Genomic DNA, 10,717 nt, shown 5'->3' with positions numbered 1-10,717 from the left:
AGAGTCGCATTAGATTTTGGGCTGGGCATCCCATACAGAGAAACGAGTTCACTGGGGGATTATCCTGAGACGTGGGCAGTCAGTTAAAACAATAATTTAAAGTGGCATATGCCAAGCGGTGCCCAGTGTGAGTACGTGGTAGATCGACCCCCTTGGCAGGTCTGATTGGGAGCTGGGGGATGTGTTTGGAAGTTAGGGACCAGCTGAGGAAGGAACTGAAACACTGGAGTTCTCGGGCAGTTCTGAAAATCCCATTTTGGCAGCGCAGAGTTAGTATTGAATCGATTTTCACGTTCACCTTAGGGGTCTTTCCTGGGATTAATTAATAGCGCCAGAGAGATGAATATCTTGCCTCCCCCCCCCTCCTGTTTTGCCTGGGCAACTTTTTTGGGGGGTGGGAGGTGCATGCTCCCTCTCTTTCCCTGAGTCTGTTTCTGGAGGGCTGGGGAGGCTGATGCTGAATGGCTTCTGTAGAGGTCACTTTTTGTGTGTGAGGTTGTCCCTGGTGTTTGTGTCTAGCATATGCATGTGGTTTTGCTGACTGCACTCTCAGGCTTGTAAATTTTCACCATGGGAAATTACCAACAAAGCCCAATCTGTCTCCTGGCTGCTTTGCACTTTCCGAGGGCGGCTGTACTTGAGTGAGCTGCAGAACGGGAGGGGGGAGAAAGAGGAAGGGGTGTGTGTGTGTGTGTGTGTGTGTGTGTGTGTGGTGGGGGAAGAGAGGTAAATAGCCTTAAATCGGAAGGGAGCTGCTTTCTCTGTGGTCTTCCACGAGAGCTGCTTTGGGCTCTGCTGGCTCAGTAATAACCGAGTGACCTTTTCTTTTGCTGTATTATGTCTGACTGGTAAGGGATTGCATTTTGCAGCTGATAAAGCCCTGACTTCATTCAACGCGGCTCCTCACACGCTGCTTTTAGGTAAGTTGTCTTCAGCCAGGACGGCGAGAGACAGCCTTGGATTGCAAGATACTAAAAGGAGGACACCTGTAGCTCGGATGCGGTCAACACAATTACTTGGCGGATCCTTGAGGACCTCATTATTTTAAACTTAAAAGAATAGCGAGCTCTCTCCTCTCCCCCCCCCCCATCTCTCCCGCTCATCCCTATATTTTCCCCCCAAACAATGCTTCTTTTTGACCTTTCCCAAGGAGAGAAGCTACAAAGCAGCCACTGTGCTTATTGAACTGCCTCCCCCTGTATCGCTTAATTGAGAAGGTAAGTGAGGCAACTGTATACACAAGCTTTGGGTCATTTATGTGTGCGCGCATCTCTCTCTCTCTCTCTCCCTTAATGAGTCATAAGCTCGGGCTGCAACACACACATACTCACTCGTCTCTGCACTGCAACTTTCACTCAAGCTGCAGCTCTGCCGAGACTGTTTTGTTTAAATCATGCGAGGCTTCATTATTTTAATGATGAGACATGAAATACATGCAATCGGAGGATGCTGAGCGAGACCCGCGCAGCTGAATGTCTGGAGAAACAGCAGTCAAAGTTAACAATGAAACTGCAGCAATTTCCACATTATTTTTCCTTCCAGAGCGTCTCGAAATGTATTCTCAATTACCAGGGGAGCAGGTGGATGGTTCCCCCCCCCCGCTTTAATCTCAGCACCTCCCTTTATAACAGTTTAATTTGTAACTGGCTCTGTTGTTATTTTGAACCCCTTAGATGGGGTCCAGCAATTAGCACTCCTCCATTGCCACAAATGGATGTTTGTTTGTTTTTTGCTTGCTTGTAAGGCAAAGCAAATGGGGGTGAGAGAGGAGGGGATAGTGAAATGCCAAATACACAGGGGGTAATACACTGGGAATCAGTCTGATGCAGTATATTTTTACATGGGGTATGTATGGGGGGCGGGAGGGGTAGCCAGATTGGTGTTATGAAATACTAGATCTATTTATGATCTTTTTCATATTGAACATGATATGGTAGGCTAACGCTGCATGTGACAGTTTAATCAAATCCATTTGTTACCACGAAGCTAAAAGAGACCGCTGGGATTATAGGATTACGGGCAGAGTTAGGGAAGCATGTGGTTTTGTCATTCGCCATCATTTTGCACACCGCTACATTGCAAGTGGCTTGGCTTGTGTTTGTTCCACCAGTCCCCTAACCCCCACCTCCTCCCCACCCCCGTCTCCAAAGTGCACAATAGCCCAGCTTCGGCTGTCTGGTGTGTGTCTGGCTGCAGCGCATAGGGCTCCTCGTTTGACCCAAACTGGGGAAACACTTGCTACTTTGGCTGGGATTTGGTGCTCAGTGAGAAGGCGCTATCTAGGCACTCTTAAGTCAACTCATGCAGAAAAAGGAGAAAAGTTTTGGTAAGGTTTCGATCTCGTGTCTTAGTTTGCATTTAGCAACAACCGTGCACACTCTGGGAGTGTTAAAAAGGCTGATTTCTCTTTCTAAATATGTTGCTGTGGCGTGTGTGTGTGTGTTCTAAAGAGATCTGAAATATTGCCTCCTTGGACAGTTTTGTAGGACTGCTGCCTAAGCCAATTAATCTTGCTAGGTGCAACAAATATTGTACATTCTCTTGCAACCCCTTGCCCCATCCCTGTGTGGTTTGAAAAGGAATTAGCACAAAAGGCTTGAGCGTCTAACTCCAAAAGGGATCCTTTGTTGTAGAGTGTATGTATGTTTCTTATTTTTTTTTTTTTTTTTTATTTTGCATGTGAGCTGCATCAAAATTGAACTCAGTCTTGCAAATCTCTTGTTGGCCTTTGCCAAGCACTAGCACTTTGCTGCCATGGTAACTGTAATTAAACTGATAAGAGTGGAAAAATGTCAGTATCTCTGAGCCTTGCAGCTGCATTGGAGAAAAAGGGAATCAAATTGGTTCCCAGCATCATTGCTCCAAAAAAAAAAAAAAAAGGGGGGGGGGGGTGTAAGGGTAGGAACACAGTTAAGAAGCAGTTCCAGTCCCTGAGATCAGGGGGACATGTATTTGCATTGTTGTCCCTTAGGGGGCTACAGCCTGCTGGGATGCTCTGGGCCAATGAAGAGAGAGAAACAACCTTTTAGGCCCAATCTAGCTTTCAAAAGGGGAGGGGGGGAATCTTTTGTTTGGTGTCTCCTGGCAATCGAATGGCCATGTTGGCCAAATTCTTTAATCTGTGTCAGTGCTCCCAGCTGTGGGACTGCGTTCCTATTTTAGCATCCATCTAACCTCCCCTTTTCTTCGGCCCACTGCCCCCCTCCCAGCGTTCACCCTTTAAAAAAAAAAAAAAAAAAAAAAAAAAAAAAATCTGATTCATACATGTCTTTAGAAGCGGGGGTGAAGTTTTGTTTACTATAGCAAAATTAGCTCAAAAGTACACACAAGAATCTACATTCACAGTACGCAAAAACCTTACTTTTTTTCATTTAAAAAAAAACAAAAAAAAACCCTGGGTGTTATGGAGTTGCGGTTACTTTGTTGTGTTAACTACAGAAGCTGAGCCTGTGCGGATGAATGGCACAGAACAAGAGAGCATAATGGAAGCAATCAACCGTTAGGCTGGTTCACAATGCAATCCAGGCAATTAAAAGCTCACCAGAGTTTAAATGAAATGGTTCTACTTATTTCTGCGCACCACACTGCACAGGCTATTATTTGTCTCTCTTTTTAATTATGATTTCCCTTAACCTGTCAAATAACTCGGAATAGCAGGGTCTCGGAGGCAATAAGAATTTTCCACAGAACAATTCATATGCCAATCTCAAACTAGTTATGACTCCTCATGTGCTGTAAGCAAGTTATGAAATGTATCTCAGTTTATGAACACTTAACTTCTTTAAGACTGGTGTATCTTCTTTTCTCCTGAATGGTTGGGAGAGAAGCCGTTGGCTGCTTTGTAAGGGTGTGACTACAAGCATCTGGGGCATCTGAAAAGCAGGGGCGCTGGAACGGTTTGAATAGTGGGGGTGCTAAGTCATTGAACCAAACTGTAAACCCTGTATATGACGGAAACCTCGTCAAGCTAGGCGGCAGCTATGCTGAAAAATGTTTTGGGTTCCCCCTCCCCAGAATCTTTAACTTTTTTTTTGTTGGTTTTGTGTATTTTGTTTGAAAATTATTTAATCTTAAATGATTTAAACAAGTTATCTAAACTAGTCTTTTTAAAACACAGGCATAACTTGGCCCTTTGTGAGGTATAGCCCATTGATATTGGTAGGAGCTGTGACTAACCAAGGGCAAAATTTAGCCCTAAGTGTTCAAATGAGCCAGTGCAGAATAAGCATGGAAAAGTCACATGCTTAGCCTCTGACTGATACTTTAGTTTAAGACTAAATATCAATTCTGTAGGGAAGAACAGTATGTTCTGTCCTGCACCTTCCACAATGCGGGCATTGATCTTCATTGCAAATGTTAGGTCCGCATTGCAAATACTCTACTGTCCAGTTACACCAAATACTTGTTTCCCTCAAATTGAGGGTGAGTAATGGTTATACAGTTGGAGTGAGATCTGATTTATTTATCTATTCTTTGCTGTATACTCTATTTTCAGAAGCCTGTTTTTTCCCCCTCTCCACTCTTCTCCTTTGTGGAGTTCATATCCACAAATTGACAGCCATTTCACAATACATTCCAAATAAAAAGAATGGGAATGGATCACTTTGAAGGATTTGGTTATGGGAGACTAGGGTAAAATCCAAGAATCGGTAAATCAGAAGATAGAAATCTTCTTACCTTTCCCCAGGAGTTCAAAGGGTAGAAGATGGTGTCTAGGAAAATTTCTTCAACCTACAAAGCTGCTATCTGCTGTGTGTGTGTGTGGGGGGGGAATCCTTGATAGTATATCGGGACTATTAAGAAATGTTAATTTGAGTGTGGCAAACTAGGGTCAATAATTCTGATCTGTGATAGATAATGGGTAGTGCTCTGCACTGCCAAGTAGGGAAACCTTGGTTTAATTTTACAGATCAGGTGCTCAACTCAGTGAGTTGAGTGTGTTTTGGAAAGGCTGATCATGGTAGCTTGTGCCCTAGAACTGGCAGAAGTAATGTACACCCCTCAGCAACAACCAGTCAAACAGAGTGTTTGGGTGGTGACTGTACCCGCAGGGAGTCCTGCAGTTGTTCCTTAGAACAGAAGGATCCAGACAGTGGTCCATGATGAGCTGGCTGACTGTAAGATGCTGGCACTCTTTATTTCAGACTAATATATTTTTGGACATAATTTAATTGATCACTTTCCATGTAAGCAATTGCTGTAGTTGCCATAGGGATCGTATGAGATCCTTAATGGGCGAGAGCTTATCCATGACAGCATCTGTATTAATGTGACCCACACAACAGGAAAAAAAAAATGGAAACTCTGCTCTAGAAATGAGGGGACAGAAATTGTCCAGGATTTAGAAAGGGGGGGGGGGGAGTATCCCAAGAGTCTACCAAGAACTTTTTTGGGGGGGGGAAGAGTGACAGACAGGTCAGCTCCTAAGGAGGACTTTTAGAAAAAAATTACTAAAATGCTTGACATTTATTTCCAAGTGATGTTAAAAGTCAGTTGCATTGGATGAATTTTCACCAAAAGGATGAGGCTTCAATCTAATGCAGCTGATGTGAAAAATCTCTCCTTCCCCCAATGGACCCTACAAATGTTGTCCCTCATGAGAAGATAGATATTGCCAGTTGGATGCATCTGAGCCACCTTTACCTCCATCCCAAGAAAACAGGTGGGGTCGGTGGGTTGGGGCATGAGGACGCTCTCCCAAATTACTGAGGCAGAGACCTGAGAAGGGAGCTGTGAATACGGTTACAAATCTTGACGTGGCCTTTGACCATGTCCTTACTTTTGCATCACATTTTCTATGTACTCTTCCAGTTGGAAGACACTGCAGGCCAAACCCTTATTTATAACATGATGACCTCAGACAACTTTTTGGGGAATCATGAGGTTTAATTATTTTAATGCGCTCAGATTTTTGAGCCTTGCATCGGTTCTTGCAGCTTGTTCACTTCAGACTGCAAAAGGACATTTTGCTCGCTGGTTTGATCAATTAGGATCAGAGACTGCCAGCCTGGATTCTCTACCATGGTTACCTATCAAGTGAAAATTTTTACGTTTAAGATCTATATTTTTTTTTTTTAAAGCCCTTAGCTATCTTCGCTCCTTGTTTAACCTGGATTCCCTCAAGCTAAAGTTTCCAGTCCTAGTACAGTCCTTCATCCTTCTGAACTTTTTAAACCAAATTCCAAGTAATTTAGGCTTGCTATTAATCAGTCTTTTTTTTTTTTATCGGTTTATATTGTGTATGTGGTTTGGAGACTGCCTTGTGCAAAGCCATGAATGGCACTGATATTTAACAAATGCTTATTTCAGAGGAAACGTTAAATGCTGAGGTTTCTCTTTACTCTGAGTGGGTATTAAATATCCAGTGGGATTTTTCCATAAAGTTTTTTCTCTAGTGTTCTTGACAAAAGTTCTTCAAAGGTGTTCTGCTGTGTGCTATTTGACTGCTGCCCTTATCCCCCCATTCATGGCTATATTTAAGTGGTGCTCTATGCATGCTGCTTGTGGGTGGAGGAGCATGGTGTAAGGTGCTATAGAAAGTGCTTAAGGCACTGGCCTATGACATGGGTGATCTGAATTTTTTTTTTTTTTCTGGCTCTGCTGTGGGCTTCCCATGTGACCTTGGGGAAGTCACTTAATCTGTGCCGCGGTTCCCCATATGTAAAATGGGGATTATGTCCATATCTCTACTGGGAGCCGTGAGGATCAATTAATTGAGAGATGCTACAGTGCTGGGGGGGGCGCAATACACATAGAGAGAGAAAAATAAAATTGTTCAGTATTTGAGCTGTTGACATCTCAAATTAGCACTGTTGTATTTTGGGTTACATACTAAGTATTTTCCATGTAATGAAATGTTAATCTAACAAATGACTAATAGATGGTGGGGGAATGGGACTATACTAGGGGAATGCCACAGTGCGAGTCAGGATTACTATTCTAACTTCAGTGACCACAAAGCTGCTGAGGTAAAACTTAAATTACTCCCTCTGCCCCTCCCCCCCCCCCAAAAAAGCCTCTTAATGGGATCTAGAATCTATGCAGACTGCAGTAACCGTGTGTTCTCCTTGCAACTACACTTGGAAACTACAGCTGGCGCAGAATGCAGCAGCTTGTCTTAATGGTGACAGCCATAAAGGTATATTATAACAGTGTTTCAAAGTCTACACTGGCTTCCTGTTGGCTTGTGTTCACTTAACCTGAGCTAGGTAAGAGATTATAGCTACCTCAGACTGCTTCTGCCTCCTGGTATGTTACCACAACAGTTGAGATCATCTGATAAGCTAAATCTTGCAGTCCCCAGCTTTTATAACAGTAGGTGGTAGGGTATCCTTGGTGAAGAGTCCATAACTCTGGATGCTGCTTTCCTTCATTGCTCTCACAGAGCCCACATCTGACCTTCAAGACATGGAGCAGAGCTCTATTATTTTCCCAACCTCTGCCTGAGGAGGGAGAGCAATGAGTGTGGGTAGTAACACTTGTTTCTGGGTTGGGGTTCATTATTGTATTGCTCAGATCTTTCACATTTGGCTGTGAGAAACTGATTGTAATATTTATAATTGGGTGCACTCTTATTAAAAAATAGATAAACGTACAGGCTTGGCTTGAAACCCTGGAAAAAATATAGTAATGAGTCAGTGTGTGTGGTGCATGCTCTCTTGCTCTTTCTGCTGCCTGTCTGCTGTAATGCAAGGAGCAATAATGTAGCCCTGTTAGATGTTTAAAATGGGAGGACTTTGAGATGCTGGGGGCAGGGGAGAGAAATGCTTGGATTTTAAAGGACAAGTCTGATAACTATGCCGATCTGGGGTGGGGATTCAAACTAGTAACCTAGAGACATTCATTTTCAAGATGTGTTTTTTTTTACCCTGTGCACTGTTAAAACTAGTGCAATCGGGCCCTACTCCTGATTGTGTCCTTGGTGATACAGCAACTAAGGCCTTGTCTAAGTTATGCAACTTCAGCTACATGAATAACATATTGATGTACTGAACTCTACTTACTGCAGGGTCCACACTATGCTATGTCAACAGGAGATGCTCTCCCGTCGACTCCCCTTGCACGTCTCATTCAGGTGCAGTACAGGAGTCAACGGGACAGCGATCTGCAGTCTATTTTAGCGGGCCTTCACTAGACCTGCTAAATCGCCTGCCGATGCATCGATCGCCGCACATTGATCCCCCGATAAGTGTAGACAAGTCCATAGTATCATTTCCAGTTCTCGTAGCTATCTATTCCCCCTCCTTACAAGTAGATGTCAGCCACTCAACATCTCATTTATAAGTGGCATTTACTGTTTTATCTAAAGCTATAATATTTCCATTTACATCTCTTCAGGAGTGTTTGTTATAGCAGGAGTTAGTTCATAAAATGTTAGTTCTATAGCACTGTGTACTGGCCAGAGCTGGGGAATCAGGAGAAGTGGATTCTGTTGGTCTGCTGCCAGTGAATCACTGACCTTGTGCAGGTCATTTTAGGGCCAGTAAAGCTTTGATGCTATTTAGTCTGGATGAAAAGTGCTCACAGAGTGAGATTCTCAGCACCTCCTACTTTTCACTATCTGGTCACTTTCTTTAGGTGCCTAAATGGGAACTGAGCACCCAGAGATCTAGCCCCAAATGTTGAGCACTCTGGAAAAAACTCGACTTGTACCTCCTAATTGCTTCAATTTTCCCACCTATAAAATTGGGAACACTTTTGTGCATAATATTTGTGAATCCTTTGGATGTGCCTAGTACTAAATATCAAATTCAGAATATTTTTTGGCTTCTGATTCAACTCTTCCTCAGATTTGTTCAAATTTCTGGCCATTAAAAATTTGACATTTTATATGAAATTGGGTTGTGGTTTTTTTGTTTGTTTTTAACCCATTATATAGCAATTTTTGCCAAGTGACTGAGAAGGCAGGGATGTTGGGGAGAAGGTAAGGAACCTAGCAGAGATCTGCACTAACCAGTTAGATTAAATGAATCTTAATGCTATTGTCAATGTGATATTAACTATTTAGATCTTGCACTTTGTCTGAAGAGCTGTCTCTTTATGCATTAGGAAGAAAAATTCACATCTGTGAAGGGGAGACTGTTGATCTCATTCGTCTGTCTCATTTGTTTTATTTCAGGTATACAAATGCTCTCAGTCCAGCCAGACACCAAGCCGAAAGGTTGTGCTGGCTGCAACCGTAAGATCAAGGACAGATATCTTCTAAAAGCCCTGGACAAATATTGGCATGAGGACTGCCTGAAGTGTGCTTGCTGTGACTGTCGATTGGGGGAGGTGGGCTCCACCTTGTACACCAAAGCCAACCTTATCCTTTGTCGCAGAGACTACTTGAGGTAGGAGGGAGTTGTTATGGTTGTCTAGTATGTAAGCATTGTAGTCCTGTTCAATCTTTCTTACACAGTGAGAGACCTTGGAACAATAAACACCTGACTGCTATAAAATCTTTGCCCAGTACTATATTTTAAGTACTGCACAGATAAAACAAATGCCATGATAGAGAAAATACTTTGACTTGAAGTAACCCACTGTGTACCTTCTTAAAGTATAGTGTTCAGTGTAAAATGTATAGCTGTCAGCCTGACAACACTGGAGTCTGAAGCCTTCTATTGAGAGGAGAGTGCAAGCATTGTAGCTTTCTCACTCTGCGGTGCTTCTTCCCTAACTTGGGGGAATCCTTTCTACCTCCTTATAAGAAAAGTGCAGAGTTCTACATTTCTAAAGCACACTAATATGTTGCAGATTAATTGGTCCACTTAGACCGTGCTGGTGTGTTTTAATGTAGTGCTGTTTAAAACAGTGCTACGTTGACATGCACTAGGGACCCTTAATTGCACCCCAGCAAAGTCTACATGGACCCATTAATGTACAATATGTTAGTGTGTGTTAGAACTCTCACCCTGGTAAAACACATTACCCCACTGTGCAGACAAGACCTAAAATAGATTAGGTGGTAGGTCTAAAATGGCCACATACCCCAGAAAAATGTAGCAACACAACTTAATGTAAAATACTGTAATGGTGATGACTGGTACTCAACTGGCTGGCCTCATTACATCTCCCTGCCTTAATGATGATCAGATTGTGGGAGGAGAACACAGGTGTGAGCTCTTCTGCTTGGTACCTCCTATTCAGTTATGTACTCTCCGATCTGTGATGCAAGTTGAGGCACTTCAAACACAATCTTGCGTAATGTGGTGTGGTTTTCCTTGTGAAGCCCATCATTACAGGTTCGAGAACACTGAACTGAATGCAAGGTAGTGTAGTACAGGTGCGGCGGAGCTCACCATAGAGTTTGGACCCTGAGATTCTTGTGGTGAGGGTGCCAGTGACGTACCTAGTGAGGTCTTCTTTTTTCCGACAAATTGGTACAGTTGCTTGAAACGGCTGGAAACCATATCTAAACGAATTAATGTACAACTGTCTGTCATATGTTCATGGCCGTGGTCTCAAAATGCAGGAAAAAAAACACCCTCTTTCCTGGCGACAATCTAGCTTCTCTTCTTAAAAATTAGTTTGAAAATTAGATCTTTCCCCACCCCTCCACCTCTATTTCAAATGATTATGCAGTAGTGAAAAAAGGCACATGGAAAAAGCCATGACGAAGTTACAGGTATATTGGTGTCTTTGTATTTGCTATCAGCGAGTTAAGCAAATTTGGGATCTCGAAATAAAGATGTGTTCCCTGTGCCTCTCAAATCAACCGCAAAAAATGATCAAG

General features: G+C 43.0%; 1 protein-coding gene across 7 annotated transcripts in view; it reads left to right on the top strand.

The window, feature by feature from the left end:
- The window catches only part of LMO3 (LIM domain only 3), a 76,808-nt gene that overhangs the window by 2,600 nt on the left and 63,491 nt on the right, over positions 1-10,717 (top strand). For 3 of the 7 annotated variants that reach the window (XM_034781975.1, XM_034781994.1, XM_034781985.1), the window contains exon 2: positions 9,119-9,332. In XM_034781975.1, the coding sequence (XP_034637866.1) occupies positions 9,127-9,332 (206 nt within the window). In that variant the 5' untranslated portion in view covers positions 9,119-9,126. Of the gene's footprint in view, positions 1-734; positions 921-1,150; positions 1,218-1,317; positions 2,327-9,118; positions 9,333-10,717 lie in introns of those variants that run through there. The other 4 variants (XM_034781951.1, XM_034781968.1, XM_034782001.1 and 1 more) reach the window with 4 other exon arrangements.

The sequence above is a fragment of the Trachemys scripta genome, chromosome 1 (genome assembly GCF_013100865.1).
Source record: "Trachemys scripta elegans isolate TJP31775 chromosome 1, CAS_Tse_1.0, whole genome shotgun sequence".
Classification (NCBI taxonomy): Eukaryota; Metazoa; Chordata; order Testudines; family Emydidae; genus Trachemys; species Trachemys scripta.
This window is presented reverse-complemented; position numbering and strand designations above follow the sequence as displayed.